This window comes from Budorcas taxicolor, chromosome 3 (assembly GCF_023091745.1).
Source record: "Budorcas taxicolor isolate Tak-1 chromosome 3, Takin1.1, whole genome shotgun sequence".
NCBI lineage: Eukaryota > Metazoa > Chordata > Mammalia > Artiodactyla > Bovidae > Budorcas > Budorcas taxicolor.
This window is the reverse complement of record NC_068912.1, coordinates 67,410,575-67,431,973: the sequence shown is the minus strand read 5'-3', so window position 1 is coordinate 67,431,973 and position 21,399 is coordinate 67,410,575. Positions and strand designations below refer to the sequence as shown.

The 21,399-nt window shown below is 40.7% G+C and overlaps 1 protein-coding gene across 1 annotated transcript in view; it reads left to right on the top strand.

Moving 5' to 3' along the window:
- Window positions 1–12,162, top strand: part of ST6GALNAC5 (ST6 N-acetylgalactosaminide alpha-2,6-sialyltransferase 5) — a 213,630-nt gene extending 201,468 nt beyond the window's left edge. Inside the window, exon 5 of the mRNA XM_052637829.1 lies at window positions 11,931–12,162. Within this exon, the coding sequence (XP_052493789.1) occupies window positions 11,931–12,162 (232 nt within the window). The remainder of the gene's footprint in view (window positions 1–11,930) is intronic.
- Window positions 12,163–21,399: the final 9,237 nt, after the last annotated feature.

Below are 21,399 nucleotides of genomic sequence, written 5' to 3'. Positions count from 1 at the left end.
CCAGGGAAGACCTAATGTAGTAAGGAAGGATACGGAGTCTGTACTCAGGTGGCACAGGTTCAAAGCCCACCCCCGCCGCCTACTAACCTAGTGTGACCTTGAGCAGGTCACTCAATCTCTCTGTATCTCAGCTTCCTTGCCATTAGAAGTGGATGTGATGATAGTAATAGATGCTGCCTCATAGGTTTGTTGAGAAGATCTCCTGGAGGAGGGCATGGCAGCCCACTCCAGTATTCTTGCCTGAAGAATCCCAGACAAGAATACTGGAGTGGGCAGGAATACTGGACAGAGGACCCTGGTGGGCTATAATCCATAGGGTTGCAAAGAGTCAGACACGACTGAAGAGACTTAGCACACATGCCACATAGGGTGGTGGGTGAATTAAATAAGCGAATACACATAAGTGCTTGGAGCAGCGCCTAATGCATGACCAGAGTGAGCGTGGACCCTCACGCTGTTCCTCACCACTTCATGCACTGGCTTTGTTTCCCCCTTTAACGACCTCCATGCAAAAAGTTAGGTTGGATGGTGTCAAAAAACCAAACTGCCTCCTCAAACCAACAGGCCAGCAAAGGCAGTGGCAGCAGCCCCTTTGGGCATGCCAAGAGCCATCAAAGCTGATGGTTAGATGGAAGATATAATTATGTAATATTGCCATTAAGATGCCAGAAAGAAAGAGTATAAATAAGTTGAAATGTTAATGACTTAAAGTGTTCAAGGAAATATTCCATTTATTATGGAAAACAAATGAACGGCAAGTTAACTTGTCATTTCTCTCACTCAGAGTTAGTTCATCACAACCTAGCACTCGTGGGATGGGAGAAATTTCTGGAATGACACTAGTAAGGAAGTCCAGATACTGCCCATGCACCGGATGGAATTGCCACCCACTCAGAATTTCTGTCCCTCAGTCACCATCCCAGAGGTACCATAGGTATTCTCACAAGATGCTTTTGGCAAAAATTCTTCAGGAGGATCCCTACCCCGAGTGTCCTTCTGGGGAAAGTGGAGAGGTCTGCTGGGTGTCTTCTGGTGCAGAGGGTTAGGCTGGAGATAGCATCCTCTTCAGTCCCAATGCCTGTTTAGAAAGGAAAAGAAGGGAAAGACCAGGAGCAGCACAGACTAATCCCAAGTTCCTTTCCTCTTCATGCCCTGGACACCTGGGTTGAACCACCAGGCACACAGGTCCCAAATGGTGGAGGCTCATCTGCAAGATGGGGATGAGAAAACAACAATAAGTGAATGGGTCATGGTGAGGATTAAATGAGATCATGGATGTAGAATGTTTGACACAGTGCCTAACACAGGGAAGATTATTAATATCATTCATGTTATTAATACATTATACTATAAGAGATACAAACTATTAATAATTATTAATATTATCTTAAGGACTCAGGAGTTTCCCAGAAAGGTACAAGGAATTTTGAGGGTGTTCAAAGAATAGGCCACAGCTCTTGCTTTCTAAAGGGTTACAATAAGCCTCATTTGCCAGGAAATCTAACACAGCAGAGCCACTTGTAGTTAAATGTCTCTTGCAAACAACATCTGCCACCAAAGAATGAAAATGCAACTTATAAGCTAATCCTGCTACTGGCCTGACCTTTCCCCGTTTTGTCCTGATTTTGAAAGAAGCTAAGAACTCTAAGGCTAACATAGTATGTGTATCATGAGTTCTAGGACTTACAAAAGTAAAATATCACAGGAAAGGTGAGATAGCAGGCCTATGCTGGTTGAGCCCACCAGAATATAAACACCTAGAGGGCAGAGACTTTTGTGTGTTGAGATCACTGTTGGAGCCGTGGTACACAGGACAGTAGATAGGTACCATCCTGGCCTATAGCAGATGCTTCATACATACCGAGTGGATAATGGCCCTGCCCATTGTCTCTCATGCTGTAGTAAAAGGGTATTTAATGGGTGAACATAAGCCATTTCTGCCTTTCAGAAGCTATGTGACCCTGAGAAAGTTATTGAGCCTCACTGAGCCTTCGTTACTTTGGGCAAGTTACTTTGACTGTCTACCTCAAGCCTTAGTTTCTATGTCTGAATGATGACAGTAGTACTTACCTCCAGGGTTTATGTGATAATCCCATGAGATAATAGATGAGAAAGGCATGGCACAGCCTTGGTGTATGCTAAGCATGTATAAATCTACCAAGTGAAAGGATTCGCTCATCTGCACTTGTGGATACCCACGAGTACATTTTAAGAAGCTGTTCAGTGAGTGCTAATTAGTCAGTGGGAAGGACCTGGCTTCTGGAAAGGGAAGGCATTGCGAGCATGTTCAGTTGTGCCCGACTCTTTATGACCCCATGGACTGTAGCCAGCCAGGCTCCTCTGTCCGTGGGATTTTCCAAGCAAGAATACTGGAGTGGGTTGCCATTTCCTTCTCCAGGGGATCTTCAGACCCAGGGATCAAACCCATGTCTCTTGCATTGCAGGTGGGTTCTTTACCAATGAGCCACCAGGGAAGGCCCTCACACACTTCTAAAGAGAATCTGATCATCACTTTCTCATTGCCAAGGAAACTGAGGCACAGAAAGACTAAAGATTGGACTAATTCTGCAGTCATTTCCATCAGCTTAGCATGGCAGTGACCCAAAGGGAATCAATGTCGCTTGCTGAATGCTGGGACATATAGGGAGGGGGTGGGGTAGGACAGGGAGTAGAGGCCTAAATTATATCCTACGGAGCAGACAGCTGAGGAAACCCACGAGTGCCTGCCTTCTAAGAAGTGTGCGTAGATTATCCCTCACAGGCCTAGAGCTGTCATTGTCTTCCAGTTCTCCTGCAGGTCTGGCCTTCTCACCCCTCCCACCCAGAGGGGCCTGACTTACTTCCAGAGAAAGTAAATCCCAAGGACAGAGCAACCTGGTGGGCTATGTCCATGGAGTCATAAAGAGTCGGATACAATTGAACGCCCCCATAATGCCTTCCCTTTCCAGCAGCCAGGCCCTCCCCACAGACCGATTGACATTTATTGGCCAGAAAACTTCTAGTAGCCACTTCTAGTATTTCAGGTGCATGGACTCCTTGGGGAGAATAATAACCCTATGTTCATATTTAAAATCACAAATGGAGGCAATGAATGTGTAAATGACCATGTTGGCAGATGAAGGACATGTTATTCAAAACCTGGCAGTATCTAACACTGGTTAAAAATCACGTGACTGGTGTGCAACCGTTTCCTCCTTAGTTTGGTGCCACTGTAGCCTGCTCTCTCCGACTCTGGTCTCTTTCCTCTAGATAACCATCAAATCTGACTCTGTCACCAAAACCACTCAGTTAGGTCCCCACAGTTTTTAGAACAGTGTTTACACTCCCTAGCTGAGCACACAAGCCCTCAGGACCTACCCTCTGCAGCCGCTTTAGTCTCATCTCCTGGCTTCTTCAGTGAAGGCTCAGTGGGTAAAGAATCTGTCTGCAGTGGAGGAGACTTGGATTCGATCTCTGGGTTGGGAAGATTCCATAGAGGAGGCAATGGCACCCCATTCCAGTATTCTTGCCTGAAAACTCCCATGGACAGAGAAGCCTGGTGGGTTACAGCACATCCACAGGGTCACAAAGAGTCAGACACAACTGAACAACTAAGCACACACACATCTCTATTCCCAGACTGATTTTAGCCACAATGAGGAACTTAAGAAGGAGCTCACCTTGTGCACACCTGTCCCTTTGCCCTTATCTTGGAATGTCCATCCCCTCATCCTTAATCTGGCTGATTGCTACTAGTTTTTCATTGTAGTATTAATAGCTGATATTTTTCTACACATACCAAGTGCTGGCCCTATGCTTACTGTGAATACATGTGCCATTTCATTGAACCTTGATGATAATCCCAGGAGGTGAACATTTTACATATGAAGCTTGAGGACATGAAACAGCTGCCAAAGTTGTGGGGCAGGAAAGTGATGGAGCTGCGATTTGAATTCAGGTCTCCAGGACTCAAAAGGCAAAACTCTTAACATCTCACTCCAGTGCTTCAGAGATCCTCCTCCTCCAAGCTTTCATTGACTTCCTGTCTGGGTCAGACCTCACCTAGGCCCCTCCTGAGGCCTCTGCCACCTCCTCTTCTGCTCACCTCACTGGGTGACACATTCATCTTCTTCATCAGCCCGTGATCTCCTTAAGGGAAGGGGTCCTATCTCAAGCCACGTTTGTATCTCCAGTTCTTGCCACTTTTTCTGGCACATAGTGTGTATTCAGTATTGATTAACTCAGTGAATAAACAAAAACCTTTCTTTCCCTGGCAGTGTTTAGGAGACTAATTCTATATTTATTCTAAGATCAAAAGTGCCAGGTGAGTGAAGAGTATAATTAACCAGTGGCAAATTCAGATTTCAAGGATCCAAAGAAGTCACTGGTAGCCACCTGTATCATTCTCAGCCAAGGCCAGCACTGGTCCTCAGAGAGAGGTTCAGGCATGAGGCATCAGTCTCTTCTGCCTCTATCACTCCGACTGCAGGCTCATCAGTGTTCAGAAAGCTGGAGAAAATTAATGTCATGTCTCACCAGAGACAGCCTCAAAATATATTATTATGTGGATGTGGACCTTTAAATCATGCCATATCCATATAGGAAGGCAAATCCATTCTCTCTAGATGGACTATAAATTGCAATGAAAAAGATCTGTTATCATTGCTTTCCAAACTAAGTTATGGTGAGTATTTTTAATCCCATTTTCCATTGTAAATTATTTGTGATAATAATGGGCCAAGCATTTAAATTCTACCTAGTAATCTTATTTCTGATCGTACTTAACACATTACCAAGTTTACAACTCTCTGTTACCCATCATTTCTTGAGTATTAATTAGCAGAGTAATGACTCAGAGTGATCACTGTCATGGAACTAAATTAATATCTCATCCATAATGTGAAGGACATCTCAAAGGTATCATGAATATCAGAGAATTGATTCTGCTAGAGTTATTAGCTAGTGAACATTAATAAAGCTGCCAGCATAACAGGGCAAGTTCCTACCTGGCAACAGTCCACCATGTAGATGCTTACAGAGGATGGGTATGGAATCTAATGCATCCATGTGGTTCACATTTTATGAAGTGAACTTAAAATCAGTTGTTGCATTTTTCATAGATGTTTAATTTTTCCGTAATTTTTTCTTTTATCTCTGCTATAATTTGACCAAATCTTACTGGTCACTGGGTGTTCTCATTACCTTCCTCTGTCCCGTGGGTGCAATGTTTCTGAGGTGCCTGAGTGGTTGGTAGTGGATACAGGGTTCAAATGACTCATTTGTACCCTTTGATCCATGAAGGGTGGACAGCTACAGGCTCTCAGTGTTTCCTGTGCCCCAGAAACACAAGTATTATTCCACTGGCTTCTACCACTTTAGGTGTGCAGCAGTTTCCTTCCAAAAGAGGCTGTAAGACAAGAAATCGAGGGAACAGAATGAAGGTGTCTCATGGGGCTTCACAGGCCTGGAGCTGTGTGAGAAGGCCTGTTAGGGGAACACTTTCTTCTGAATGCTCTATAGTATCCAGAGCAAGCCAATTTCAGAACCACCAGGACACTTGACAGATGTTGATTCAACTCTATTCTTCAAAGTTTGCCTGACTACCGGCCAGTTCAGTGCAGTTCAGTCACTCGGTCATATCTGACTCTTTGCGACCCCGTGAATCGCAGCACGCCAGTCCTCCCTGTCCATTGCCAACTCCCAAAGTGCACCCAAACCCATGTCAATTGAGTCCATGCCATCCAACCATCTCATCCTCTGTCATCCTCTTCTCTTCCTGCCCTCAATCTTTCCCAGCATCAGGGTCTTTTCAAATGAGTCAGCTCTTCGCATCAGGTGGCCAAAGTATTGGAGTTTCAGCTTCAGCATCAGTCCTTCCAATGAACACCCAGGACTGATCTCCTTTAGGATGTACTGATTGAATCTCCTTTCTGTCAAAGGGACTCTCAAGAGTCTTCTCCAACACCACAGTTCAAAAGCATCAATTCTTCGGCACTCAGCTTTCTTTATAGTCCAACTCTCACATCCATAGATGACTGCTGGAAAAACCATAGCCTTGACTAGGCAGACCTTTGTTGACAAAGTAATTTCTCTGCTTTTTAATATGCTGTCTGATGCTGCTACTAAGTCACTTCAGTTGTGTCCAACTCTGTGCGACTCCATAGACAGCAGCCCACCAAGCTCCCTTGTCCCTGGGATTCTCCAGGCAAGAACACAGGAGTGGGTTTCCATTTCCTTCTCCAATGCATGAAATTGAAAAGTGAAAGTGAAGTCACTCTAGGTTGGTCATAACTTTCCTTCCAAGGAGCAAGTGTCTTTTAATTTCATGGCTGCAGTCACCATCTGCAGTGATTTTGGAGCCCAGAAAAATAAAGTCAGCCACTGTTTCCACTATTTCCCCATCTATTTGCCATAAAGTGATTGGACCAGATGCCATGATCTTAGTTTTCTGAATATTGAGCTTTAAGCCATGTTGTACTATATACCATGCCAAGGATACAAGTATGTTTGAAGAGAGTGTCTGAGAGCTCTAAAGAGAGACAAAAGCACCATTCTTTCATCAGGATCTTTAGCCTTGTAGATAATCCAGGCCAAATCCAGAAATCAGGGTCAATCTGGTCATACCCAGAAACGGAAGTATCCACCCTCACCTGTTAATGATAAGCTTTTCATAATTGCAAAGCTTAGCTTTAGAAGATTTAAAAAAATGGCACATCACCAACTCCTGCTGCCAGTGATATCAGTGGCTAGAACTGAGTTTAGAAAATAAGCATGGTGACTACAGCCATGAAATTAAAAGACACTTGCTCCTTGGAAGAAAAGCTATGAAAAACCTAGACAGCATATTAAAAAGCAGAGATATTACTTTGCCAACAAAGGTCCATATAGTCAAAGCTATGGTTTTTCCAGTAGTCATGAATGGATGTCAGAGTTGGACCATAAAGAAAGCTGAGCACCGAAGAATTGATGCTTTTGAACTGTGGTGCTGGAGAAGACTCTTGAGAGTCCCTTGGACTGCAAGGAGGTTCAACCAGTCCATCCTAAAGGAAATCAGTCCTGAATATCCATTGGAAGGACTGATGCTAAAGCTGAGACTCCAATATTTTGGCCACCTGATGAGAAGAACTGACTCATTGGAAAAGACCCTGATGCTGGGAAAGATTGGAAGCAGGAGAAAGGGATGACAGAGAATGAGATGCTTGGATGGCATCACCAACTTGATGGACATGAGTTTGAGCAAGCTCTGGGAGTTGGTGAAGGACAGGGAAGCCTGGGGTGCTGCAGTCCATGAGGTCACAAAGAGTGGAACACGACTAACCAACCAAACTAAACTGAAGCTCTGATTTGGCAGGGACTTAACTAAATCAGCTGTCTTCAACCTGGCTGCATGTTAGGATCTCCTACATAACTTTATAACATTATTACCTTTTCAAAAGGAGCTTCCCCGGGGGCTCAGTGGTAAACAACCCACCTGGCAATGCAGGAGACTCAGGAGATTGTGATTTGATCCCTGGGTTGTGAAGATGCCCTGGAGGAGGAAATGACAACCCATTCCAGTTTTCTCACCTGGAAAATTCCATGGACAGAAGAGCCTGGCGGGCTACAGTCCATAGAGTCGCAAAAAGACGAACACCGCTGAGCACGAGCACCATTTTCTTTTTAATATTTATTTATTTATGATGTGGTTGTGTTGGGTCCTACTTGCGGCACATGAGGTCCTTGTTGAGTCATAGGAGATATTTCACTGCAGCGTGCAGGCTCTCTAGTTGCTGTACACGGGCTCAGTAGTTGCACTGTACAGCTCAGTTTCTCCATGACATATCAGATCCCAGTTCACCCCCCACCCCCCGTCCAGGGATAGAACCCATAGCCCCTGCATTGCAAGGCAGACTCCCAACCGCTGGACCACCAGGAAAGTCCCACATTATTATCTTTTTAAATTTTTTTGTTTTGAAAAAGTTTTAGACTTACAGAAAACATTGCAAAAAAAGTACAAGAGAGTTTCTGTATATCCTTCATCCTGCTCCCCTAAAGTTAATATTCTGGTGCAGTTCTCAAAAGTAAAACATTAACGCTGGTGCAGTACTCTCAACTAAACCGCAGGCTTTATTCAGATTTCACCATTTTGTTCTACTGATGCCTTTTGTCTCCTCCAGGACCCAATCCAGGCTCCCTTTGCATTTGCTTATCATGCCTCCTCAGTCTCCTCCAGTCTGTGACAGTTCCTAAGTCTTTCCATATCTTTCATGACTGCAACACATTTGAAGGATTCTGCTCATTACTGTAGGATATCCATTGCTTTGGATTTGTGTGATAGTTTCTCATTATTAGATTGAGGTTATGCATTACTGAGAAGGACGCCACAGAAGGAGTTGCATCTCATATCAAGAGGTACATGATGTCAAAATATCTTACTACTGGTGATGTTAACCTTGGTCACTTGGGTATGGTGTCATCTGCTGGGTTTACTCATTGTCAATTTACTATTTTTTCCTTTTGTCATTAAACACCTGGGGGGTGCTTTATGCAAATAATCTATTTCTCATCTCCCCTCCCATCATATTCCATTCATTCATGCATCTTGCCTGCAGTAATTACTGCATTATTCTAATGGTGATTTTCTACTCCCTCATTTTTTTCTAGAGTATGAATTGAAATTATACTGCAAGGAAATGCTTTTTCTTCTCCCTCATTTATTTATTTAATCAGTAATTTATTGAAATCATCATGGACTCATAGATGTTTATTCTATTTTACTTTATGGGACTTACAATTCAATATTGCCATTATTTATTTTGATACACAAAACCAAGTCACTTTTTAAAATACCTATGCCTGGGACCCTCTCCAAATCAATTAAACAAGACTCTGTAGAGGTGGAGCACAGGCAGTGGTATTTCTTTAAAGCTCCTCCAATGCACTAAACATTAGTTCCTTTATCCTCCCCACCTGGTTTCTCTATAAAGAAAAAGAAAACTCCTTCTTCACATTATTCTGCAGGATTTTGTTCCCACACTGGCCCCTGGGGGGCTGATGACAGGCTGCAGCCACTTAGGGAACAAACTGGCTCTGTAATTACCATAGCCCTCCCACCCGCACACCTTCACTCCCTGAGCGTCCCCTGGCCCCCACCAGCAACTTGGATGCCAGAATCCTCCCTTCTACAATAGTAGCCTCCTGATGTGGAAATTCTGCTGATTCTTATTGTTGTATTCACTTGGATCAGGTGGAGGGAAAAAACCTGTAGCAGCTTATAGAAAGTCAGGTTTGAGAAAAAACTCGAGGAATTATAACCTGAAATTTTCTAAAGGAAGGGCTTTCTGAATGGCACAGTGGATGACAGCTAACAGCATGCTGACAATCTACAGGGAGATTGTTCCTGCAGTTGCTTCGGCTCTGCCTTCTATAATAAATCCCATCAAGCACTTTTCTGCCATTTGGACAAAGTTTTAAAGTGTGGAGACAACCCCCACTTATTTGGACACCTTTGAAACCATAATAACCAAAGATGTAAATTTAATTCTCCCTTGAGGAGATCAGCAGGGAGCCAGATGTGTTTTCATTCAAGGAGATGGTCTTCCTGAATAAGGAAATTGAACCTACAGCGTCCTTTAGCTGGTTTCCAATTTCCCTCTATTCCTAGGTGCCAAATCAATCTCATGATATTTTTAGAAACCTGATTGTTTCTTTAGTCATATTGATGCCAATAATATGCTCAAAACTTAGCTGAATCAGATTTAAAACCTGATGCATGCTGGGGTAAAAACTTAACACCAAGTCTACTATGGTGACATGAATTTAGCATGGTTCCCCAAATTATGCCATATGAATCTAGGAAAGATATGTCTCGAAACTTTTTATTTCTTTATTTTCTTCATACTGCTCAGTTCCAACTTGAATTTTTCCTACCACACACTTTCTGTGTTGAAAACAACTTCTAGTAAAATTTGAAGGGGATTCTAATTTCTAGGGCAATAAATAAGTGAAAGCGTTAGTCACTGAGTCAGGTCCAGCTCTTTGCAACTTACAGACTGTAGCCTGCCGAAGTTCTGTTCATGAAAATTTCCAGGCAAGAATACTGGAGTGGGTAGCCATTCCCTTCTCCAGGGGATCTTCCTGACCCAGGGATCAAACCTAGGTCTCCTGCATTGCAGGCAGCTTCTTTACTGTCTGAGCCACCAGGGAAATAAATAAGTGAACGCTATAATAACTAGATAGGGCGGGATCTGATGTCTTACTATAAAACACCGAATTACTTCCGAGACAAGCATAATAGAGATGCAAAGTATTAACTCAGCATAGCATCCAACCCAGGATGAAGAATGTTTAAATGGTGCATGACAAAAATAAATCTCTCTTCCTGGAAGAACTTTAACCTCAGAGGAGAGGAAGCTCAAAGGTTTATTGCTGTCAGAGCCACAAACTCGACACCCCTCTTGATAAAAGACTTCGATCTCTGACCTCAGTGAAGTTGCTACTCTAAAAGCCACTTGTGTATTGATCTCTGAAGAAAGCGAATAGGTATCTAGCAGGATGAGCATCTCTGGGAAACCAAGCTACTGTACTTAGAGTAGAGCCTAGTGCTGGGAGGGGGGCCCTAGGGCATCAGGTGCTATAAGGTGGTTTGCAGGAAGCTGGGATGCCTTTTAAGAGAAGCCATAAGAGGGACAAGAAAAACTTAGTTTCTGCAGCAAGGCTGGTTAGTGAGTGTAGGTCAAAGTAGGAAGGGTAATCTACTGGGATATCTTGACTGCTCTTGTCATGCAGACTTCAACACAGAAGAGATGGAATGGACTGGCCTAGAATGGAAACTGGTCTGAGACCAGAGCTCTTAGAGGGTGGAGATATTTTAGTAATCCAACATCAGGGCGCCAACCACCCCTCATGTTAATCCTGTTCACATTACCTTTAAGAAAGAGCAAGTATTTCTCTTCTGAGGCAGAATATAGAGACAGGGATATGGAGCACTTGCTAGGAATAAGACAAAGGCCTATTCTCATAAATAGACAAGAAGCAAGTAAACAACAATAGCGTTTCAGAAACCGATTAATGCCATAAGGAAAATAAATTCAGGGAGTTCCCTGGTGGTTCAGGGAAGACTCCATGCTCCCAGTACACGAGGCCTGGGATCGATCCCTGGTCAGGGACCTAGATCCCACATACTGCAACTAAGAGTTAGTGTGCAACTAAAGATCCTGCTAAGACCCAGCACAGCCAATAATAAATATTTTAAAAAACAAAAAGAAAGAAAATAAATCCAAGTGAGATGGAGAGAAGGGGGCAGGCATTGGTTAAGGGTTCTCTGAGGATGATACATCTGTGTCAATCCCCAGCAGTGAGGAGTTAACTGAGGGGGTGTACCAGCCAGGCGACTGCCCTCAACAGCCATGACCTCAGGGGAGGGACCAGCTTGGCAGAGTTGACCACCAGAGAGGCCAGTAAGATCGGAGCTAGCAGACAAGGCTGAGTAGGTTAGGAGAGGCTCTGGAGTGAAGCTAGCTTACACCCTGTAGGCCATGCTCTTAGTATAGCTGGAAGCCTCTGGAGGGTTTGGAGAGGGGTCGGGGTGGGGAAGCAGAATGATCTGTTTTTGTTTTATAAATATTATCATAACTGTTTGTGCTAAACAGACTGTATGGGACAAGAGTGGAAATCAGAACTACAGTTGGGTCTTCGGACTATGTAGTTTCTAAATCCTAAAAGCCTGAATGTCCTACTGCACATATTTAATCTCACTGATCACGATGGTCACTGACTTTATTTCACAACCTCAGAACCTCTCTATGTGTATATTGCTTAAACATCAGAAAAGCCATTTGTTGAAATTCATTTAACTTGAAAGTGTAGTTTGTGCTTATCAGCTTACTAAAGATAACATCTTACCTCAATCAGTGAAAGGAGATTTTGTTTGTTTGTTTGTTTTAATCAGTTATTTCACTTTCTTCCTACAGGGATCCCAACCACCTTTCAGTACCTTATCACTATTATGAACCTTTTGGACCTGATGAATGTACGATGTACCTGTCCCATGAGCGAGGACGGAAGGGTAGTCATCACCGCTTTATCACAGAGAAACGAGTCTTTAAGAACTGGGCACAGACATTCAATATTCACTTTTTTCAACCAGACTGGAAACCAGAATCTCTTGCTATAAGTCATTCTGAGAATAAACCTGTGTTCTGAGGAATGTGTGTGGCCAGACGGAAATCCCAAGAACCCCACTGTATCAAACATTGGGCCACTGAACTTCCCGAATCACCAGACATGAAAGGGGAACAAAACTGGTCGCAGGAACAGCTTCCTCCTCAAGAGGTACCATGTATAGATGCCTCTGAGGCATGACTACAAACTAGTGCAGTTGGTCTATAAGGGAAGATTCCAGAATTAATACATGCTAGTGAGTGTTGTCCCTTTCTAAAGGGGTTACCTTAGGAGCCAAATGCACGTTTCAGTGATGCTGCCGTGGCAGAAAGTGTGTAGGATCTTTTTAAGTATTGCCTTCAAAACTGAGACATAAACAACTCAATCTTAGATGTATCCCTTTGTAGAAATACCACCTCTAAAGTCATTTTTCTATCAAATTGTATCCTAACCTGAACTATAACCTTTGTTATCTGTTGGACTCTGTATGTGTGATTTATAAAGAGTAGCCTTGAAAATATGGACATGATTTCTGAAGAGTACATCTTCACTTTCATAAGCAAATGCCCAATATTTATTTATTGAGAGTTTTTTAGTGTGCGCTAGGCCAGTATTTTTATAGATTATGATTATGTGGTAATTTATCCCTCCTAATTATTTAATCCTGAATGATAATTGGAAAAGGCCCAGAACTGGGAGATGAACTACCGTGCTCACAGTGCTCATTGTTAGCAAGCAACAGTATATGGCTTGGAAACGTTGCATTGCATTTTTTGAACCCTCAGGCTTCAAGAACAACTATGATATTTTCCAACATTCAGAAATGCTCCAAATGACAGTATTGAAAACCAAAAACTGTGTTGTTCAAACAAAAACCAGACCAACAACAGAAACTGCAAGACAGTTGGCTTGGGTAATAATTAATGTAGGACACTTCATTTAACCCCTAGTTTCCTCTTCTGCAAAGTGATGTCACTGTACCAGAGGACAGTGACATCACTGAAGTTTCAGGCCAGATCTGAAATTCTCTCAATGAGCATCTCGTTGAGCTACATAAGGACTTTATACTTGGAATGATGGGGCTGCTGCAGTCGCAGGAGCCTTATTTTAGGGGGCCTTTTATATCTCCCTGGTGGCTCAGACAGTAAAGAATCTGCCTTCAGTGCAGGAGACTTAGGTTCAGTCCCTGAGTTGGGAAGATCCCCTGGAGAAGGGAATGGCAACCCACTCCAGTATCTTCCTGAAGAATTTCATGGACAGGGGAGCCTGGTGGGCTACAGTTCATGTGGTCACAGAGTCAGGACTGAGCGACTAACACTTTCACTTTATATCTCCCTACTACCTAGCTCCCCCTTGTGGTGAAAAAATACCTCCTCCCTGGACCCCATAGGCAAAAATCTATCCCCTGATTCTCTGGTGCTTTTTGCACCAAAAGAGTGAGAGAGAATGTATGTGTATTGCGGCAGTAGGGGGAGGTGGGGACTTTCATACTATTCCCTGTGAACGAGTGAGGCAGGAGGGAGAACTTTCATGCTGTGCTCTGACTACACGAACAAGGAACTACACCTCTGTGAATCTGTGAGAAGAGAACCCAAGATGTTTTCGTTACATGACTCATTTATCCTATGAACTGTTCAGATTCACTCACTGCAAGTCTTATATTCACTGCCGTTCCCTGGTCTTCAGGAGTATAAAGGACTTATTTTATTCAAAGCCAAGATCAGCTAATATGGAAGATTTCAATTATGCAAGTAATATTGTTCAAAAATAGCCTTTTGAAAAATATATCAATGTTTTCTTTACTCATGGCTTAGGAGGAATTAATTTCTCTAATGCCAGATTTGAAGGCACCAGCAAATATTATGTATGTAGACTGATGTTGTTTTACAAAACATGACCTGGTTTGTGATTAAAGAAGGTTTCTCACATTACCATCTTTTCCTTCTCCTTATGAAGTACTTAAATTCCATTCTCTTGAATTAGTACTATTAATTATATGGAGTACTGTTATTGAGATGCAAACACAGTCCAGATACTCATATAGCAAAAACAATATTGGTATTATTGTGGTGTGGCTTGAGCTGTAAAAAGTCAATACAATTGAAATGTCTGTCCAAGACATATTGGAATGTGTTCTTTAAATTTTCTCAATTTTTTAAGGAGACAAAAGGAATTTTATTCCAGCACAATCTCTTCTACAGCACAGACTCTGAACAAACAATACTTTATGAACTTACTAAAAATCACAAGAACATAGGCCACATTTCCTATCACTTGAAGAGATTATGTTGCTCAGATGTAAATAGCTTCTTTAACAAGTCTTTATTTTTATGAAAATTCGGAAAGGCATACTCGAGACATGCAAAAATGTAGCTATATTACTGAATCCAATAATAATCTCAAATGTCTGTTATCTTTAGGTTTTAGGGGTTTTGTTTTTGTTTTGTTTTTTTAAGAATATATGATAGCTCCGTCTTTTTTGAAACTTTCCCCTCTCAAATACTCCAAAGAGTGTCAATCAAAGGAATTCTGAAATTCCTGGCTTTGTTGGGAAATATTTTAAATCTACATGTGGCTAGGCTATGTATGTGAATTTATATTTTTTAAAAATATGGTGTAAATATGTAAGAAATCATTATTGGTCAGTGGTTTTATTGTAGCATTTAAAGAAAATACCTAGAATTCTGATAAGTTGTGCTGTTAGACCTGGTTATGAGCAACTGAACTATCTTGCCAAATCATTTCATGACTATCATTTTTAACACAGTGCAATGCCATTAAAATCAGCTCTGATATAAAAAAACTACAAACCACGTTTGCAGACCTCAGTGATTTCAATATCCAATTATATTTGAAGCCTGAGTCATACTCACTATATTATATACCTTTTCCCTCTCTCCTCAGCTTTGTCATCAGCTTCCTCCTAGCTTTTAAGACCGAAGCAACTCAAAGCCACGGCTGGCCCATCCGTGGAGTCTGTTTTTTCAACACAAGAACATTTGAATAGAGGCCATTACAATAGATAGCCTTTATGGGCAAGGATACAGGAATGCACAAACAAAATCAATCACTTCAAATGGCCCATAAAAAGAGGAATCTTGCATTTAATATTCTACAGTAAATATTCACCCAAGAAAACATACATTAAAAGAACATTAGGAGGTAAACATTCAGTGTGCTGCGTGGGGCCTTCGCTGTGTGATTTCCATTATGGTTAATGGGTGTTTGGTAGCTAAGTCCCTGTGCTTCACTAACCCTGGGATGTGCTCCTAAGGGCCAGACATAAAATCAGAGCCATGCAGGAACTTCCAGGATCCTAGGACGGCAGACTTGGAGCTTCTCTCCAAAAAAATAAATGAAAGCAAAACAGAGTCCTGTACTTAAAAGAGAAATTTCTATGAGGTTCCTTGGAATCCTTAGGTTACTATTGGATATGTGTGTCGGATTCCAAACAAGACCACTCAAGACAGATTATCTTTGTTTTCGGAGGTTCTCTCTGTTACTGATTTATTTGAATTCCATGACAAGTGGAAGATTATAACCTCATTTTGAAGTAAAAACTCACCTCAAAATTAAAATTATTGATTTAGATGGTAAGGGTATTTAGAAAGAAGGAAGATGTTGAAATTAGGAATGAGAGTGGTTATTTAAACACATATGTACCTATTTAATAAGCCCAAATATCTGCACTTAGGTAGGAGTGACCTCATTTCAGAAATATACCCTGGATTCCACCGGCGTGATGATTCAAGTTGTTAAACAGACCTACTCAGAGAAGGGCCTGTGTCCCCACTCTCTGTGTTAGGAGGCGATGCTAACACGTACGTCTTTCTTTCCTCGCCCAATCATGTCTCGCTTGCATCCTCACCGCTCTTGTAAACCTCATTCTGTCTTTGCTGTCGTTCTTTCCTGATGTCTTCTTCTGTCTACAGAGTGCTCTTAAACCAGCAGTCTTTGGGGGCTTGTTAGGGTCTTTCTTATACATTTTTCAGCTAGAGACCTAACTGGGGAACAGATTAGGGGTGAGTCCTGCCAGGGTAATGGTCATAGTAGGTGGGAGAGCTACAGGAACAGGTAGTTCAGAAGTACCGTCCTGGTTTCCCCAGGCTCAGGGGAGGAGAAAAGGAGAGAATTTTCAAAATTTGGACATTTTGCACTAAAATCCAGACAGCCCCAGGAAAGCCAGAGCAGTGGGCTATCCTATCAAAAGGGCACCTCAATGAGAACTACAATACCAAGGTCTTTGGGGTAAAAGTGAACCAATGGCCAAGGTTGTAGCACTTGCCAGAAGATACTTTGGAATGGAAAAGATGAGAGAGTGTCTACACAGCTTATAAATGAATAGGAGTAACCCTTTTATTCCAGTTCCCTCGTCCCCCCCTATTCAGGGTATTGAGCCACCATAGAAATGAAAAAAAAAAAAAAAAGGCAGCAATCTTATTTGTTTCTACTCAGTGACCTAATGTTGTATGTTACCTTGGATCGTCTTTTGTCTTTTTATGCGTGTGTCCTGTTAGTCTAGTTAGATTGTAAGCTCTTTGAGAGCAGGGACTGCTTTCTTCTTTGTCTCTGCAGCCCCATGCCTAGCACAGTGCCTTGCATATGATAGGCGCTCAATAAAGGTCTGTTGTTGATGATGACATCTTAACGTTGGCCCATTGGATTGGTAGTTGGGATATATCCTTCCATGTAAGAAGTACAAGAGACAGAATAGGTGGTAAAATAGTTAAATTTAAAGTGGGTTTTTAGAGGGTCGGTCCTTAAACCTATAACATTTTTAATCAACAGAGTTGACCTAGATTCAGTAGAATAATATTGCTGAATTCATTAGGTTCGCTATGCTGGGTGTTCTGAACTCACAGAATGAAGTTCAGCAAGCTTTGTTTTCTCACTGTTAGTGAGCTGCTCTTAGCACAAATTAAATTATTGACAAATGCTATAGCACATGCAAAAAAGGGAAAAACATTTTGGGCTCTGACTTCTGTGATTCAACTACAAAAAGGAAGCTAAATGAGATGAGTATAGCCTGCCTTAAACTTGACAGCTTAATTAAGCTGCTGAGAATCCAACTGATGGTTACCGAAGGTCTACAAAAATTAACCGTATATTTATCTTAAAAATAAAATATCCCCCCAACCTTTTGTTTTCATGCAACACATCTAAAATGGTTTCATCTCTATCAGAATATGAGGGAAAAGAACTCTTGAGAAAAGGTGTCCTCAGGTGGAGTATCCCAGGCTCCTGCGTCACCCCACCTGGCCAGTACCTGGCACCGGAAGACCACCTGGTTGCAGAGGGCAAAATGGCATAATGTCAGCAAAGGTGAGTAGCTGCTGGTTGGGACCTCAATAGGAACCATAACCATTACCTTTGTGAACATGTGAACACTCTGGAATTCCCCGCCTACATTATCTGCTCTTCCACCTAATTATTTAATTGTGTGATCTCAATTTCAATTTTTAAACATAGAAAAAGGGCTGGAAGACACTATGTGAAACTGTGAAATGTGCTTATCTCTGACTGGATAGGATTATAGACTTACCCATATTTTCAGAAATAATATAACTTCAAAATGTAAATCTGTTACAACATTGTGTCTAGTCTTTCAATCTTGCTTTTTACTCCAAGATTCATCCACTCTCTTGTAACTCTCATTTGTTCTCAAGATTGTATTGCCATTGTATAAATATACCATAATTTATTTCTATCCATTTTTATGTAGACATTTAAGTTTCCAGTTTGTTGCTTACTGCTTTTACGAACATTCTGGAAAGGTCTTTCAATACATGTGTGCAAGAATTTTTATGCAGAGTATATATCTAGGAATAAAATTGCTGGGCTATAGTATAAAATGGTTCACATGTGCATTATATTGCCAGATTGTTTTCCAAAGTGGTTGAACACTTTATACTCTTAACAGTGGTTGTTCACATCCTTGCTAACGCATGACTTGGTATTTTCAGACTGTAAATGTTTGTCCATCTGGTACATGTAAATTATATCTCATTGTCATCTCAACTTGTATTTTCTTGATTCCTTATCAGGTTTAGCTTTTTTTTTTTCCTTCTCCACTAGTATTACCTCATCGATGAAATGGGGCTTCTCTGGTGCCTCAAATAGTAAAGAATCTGCCTGCAATGTCAGAGACTCTGGTTAGGTCCCTGGGTTGGGAAGATCCCTTGGAGAAGAGAATGGCTACCCCCTCCAATATTTTTGCCTGGAGAATTCCACAGACAGAGGAGCCTGGCAGGCTACAGTCCACGGGGTTGCAAAGAGTCGGACACAACTGAGCAACTAAGCCATGCACAGCACATACTCCATATGAAGTTATTATAAAATATTGCCTATATTCCCTGTGCTATACATTATATCCTCATAACTGTTTATTTTATACCTAGTAGTTTGTACCTCTTAATCCCCTTCAACTACCTTGCCACTCCCACATCCCTCTCCCCACTAGTAACCACTAGTTTTTTTTCTGTATCTGTGAATCTGTTTCTGTTTTGTTATGTTTGTTTATTTGTTTTATTTTTAGATTTCACATATAAGTGAAAAAATACAATATTTGTGTTTCTTATTTCACTTGTGACTTATTTCAGTAAGAATATTTGTGACTTATTTCACTAAGAATAATACTCTCTAGGCCCACCCATATTGTTGCAAGTGGCATTATTTCATTCATTTTATGGCTAAGTAACTCACCATTGTACCTACAGATATCACATCTTCTTTATCCATTCATCTATTGATAGACAATTAGGTTGCTTCCATATCTTAGCTATTATAAACAATGCTGCTAAGAGCTTTGTTGTACATATATTTTCTAATTAGTGTTTTCATTCTCTTTGAATAAATACCCAGAATTGGAATTGCTGGATCATATGGTAGTTCTATTTATAAGTTTTTGAGGAACTTCCATATTGTTTTCCATAGTGGCTGCACCAAGTTATATTTCCACTAACAGTGCACCAGGGTTCTCTTTTCTCCTCATCCTTGCCAACAATTTTTATTTCTTGACTTTCTGATGATAGTCATTCTGAAAAGTATGAGATCATATGTCATCGTGGTTTTGATTTGCAATTTGCTGATGATTATTGATGTTAAGCAGCTTTTGATGTGCTTGTTGGTCATATGTATGTCCTCTTTGGAAAAATGCCTTTTTGGGTCCTCAGCTCATTTTTTATTCAGGTTGTCTTATTTTTCTTGATACTGAGCTGTATGAGTTCTTTACACATTTTGAATATTGACCTCTTATCAAATGTATCATTTGCATATATCTTCCCCATTAAATAGGTTGTTTTTTGTTTTCTTGATAATTTTCTTCACTGTGCAAAAGCATTTAAGTTTGACTGGTCACTTTTGTTTATTTCTGCTTTTATTTTCCTTATCTGAAGAGACAGATCCAAAAAACAATATTGCTAAGATCTATATCAAAGACTGTATGGACTCAAATTGGAAGGGAATAAGTAAAACTGTCACTATTTGCAGGTGACATGATACCACACATAGAAAACCTCAGACTCCACCAAAAACCATTAGAACTAATAGATGAATTCAGTAAAGTTGCAGGATACAAGATTAATATGCATAAAATTGTTGCATTTCTATACATTAGTAATGAGTTATGAGAAAGAGAATTCAAGAAAATAATACCATTTACAATCTCATCAAAAAGAATAAAACACCTAGAAATAAATTTAACCAAGGAAGTGAAAGATCTATACTCTGAAAACTTTAAGACACTGATGAAGGAAATTGAAGATGATACAAATAAATGAAACATTACCCTGTGTTCAGAGATTGGAAGAATTAATATGGTTAAAATGTCCTTATGACCCAAAGAAATCTACAGATTTAATGCAATCTCTATTAAAATACCCATAACATGTTTCACATGACTAGAACAAATAGTCCTAAAGCTTGTGCGAAACCAAAAAAAGAGCCTGAATAGCCAATGCAATCTTGAGAAAAAAGAACAAAGCTGGGGTATCATGTTCCCTGACTTCAGACTATACTACAAAGTTACAATAATCAAAATAGTATGATATGGGCACAAAAAAACAGACACCTAGACCAATGGAACAAAACAGAGAGCCGAGAAATTAAACCACACATGTATGGTCAATTCATCTACAACAAAGGAGGCCAGAATACACAGTGGGGAAAACACAGTCTCTTTAGTAAACGGCACTAGAAAAACTAAGCAGCTACACATGAAAATTGAATTGGAACATTTTCTCCCACCGTATACAAAAATAAAGTCAAATGGGTTAAATACCTAAATGTAAGACAAGAAAACAAAACTCCTAGAAGAAAACAGACAGTATTCTTCTGGCCAATTCTTTTAATTGGACTGTCAAGTTTTTTCTTATTTACGGGAATTTTTATGAGAATAAGTCCTTTATTATTACAAGGTGTGGCTTGCCTTTTCATGTCTTGAAGTGAAGTGAACTGAAAGTCACTCAGTGGTGTCTGACTCTTTGCAACCCCATGGACTATATGGGTCCATGGAATTCTCCAGACCAGAATACTGGAGTGGGTAGCCTATCTCTTCTCCAGTGGATCTTCCCAACCCAGGAATTAAACTGGAGTCTCCTGCATTGCAGGCGGATTCTTTACCAACTGAGCTATGTTTCATGTCTTAATGGTATATTTTGATGACTAAAAATTCTTAATTTAATTATTTTAATTCAAATTTATCAATATTACATGCATACTATGATTTGTGTATTATTTAAGAACACTTACCTAGACCAAGGTCATGAAGGTAATTGCTTATGTTTTCTTCTAGAAACTTTATTCTTTCTCTTCTTTCCATATTGTATTTATGACTCATCTCAAATTGATTTGGGTATATGATGTGAGGAAAGGGTCAAGTTCTTTTTTTTCCCCTTTACAGAAATCCAACTGACACAGTACCATTTATTGTAAATGCCACTTCATTGGTACTTTGTTGGTAAATCAGGTTACCATATATACTTTGGATTATTTCTTGACACTGAGTTCTATACCATTTTGTACTCTTACCACATTATCTTAAATATTATAACTTCATAAGCCTTGATATCTAAAAAGTTTCCAGCTTATTCATCTTCATCAATATTCTTTAGCTGTTCTTGGCACTTTGTATTTCCACATACAATTTTAGAAACCGAGTATCATTTTCCATATTTAATAAAACCTGCTGGGATTTATTGCTATTGAGATTGTATTAATTCTATGGAGACTTTAGAGAGAAATGACATTTTAACAATAAAAAGTATTTAGTTTTTGAGCACA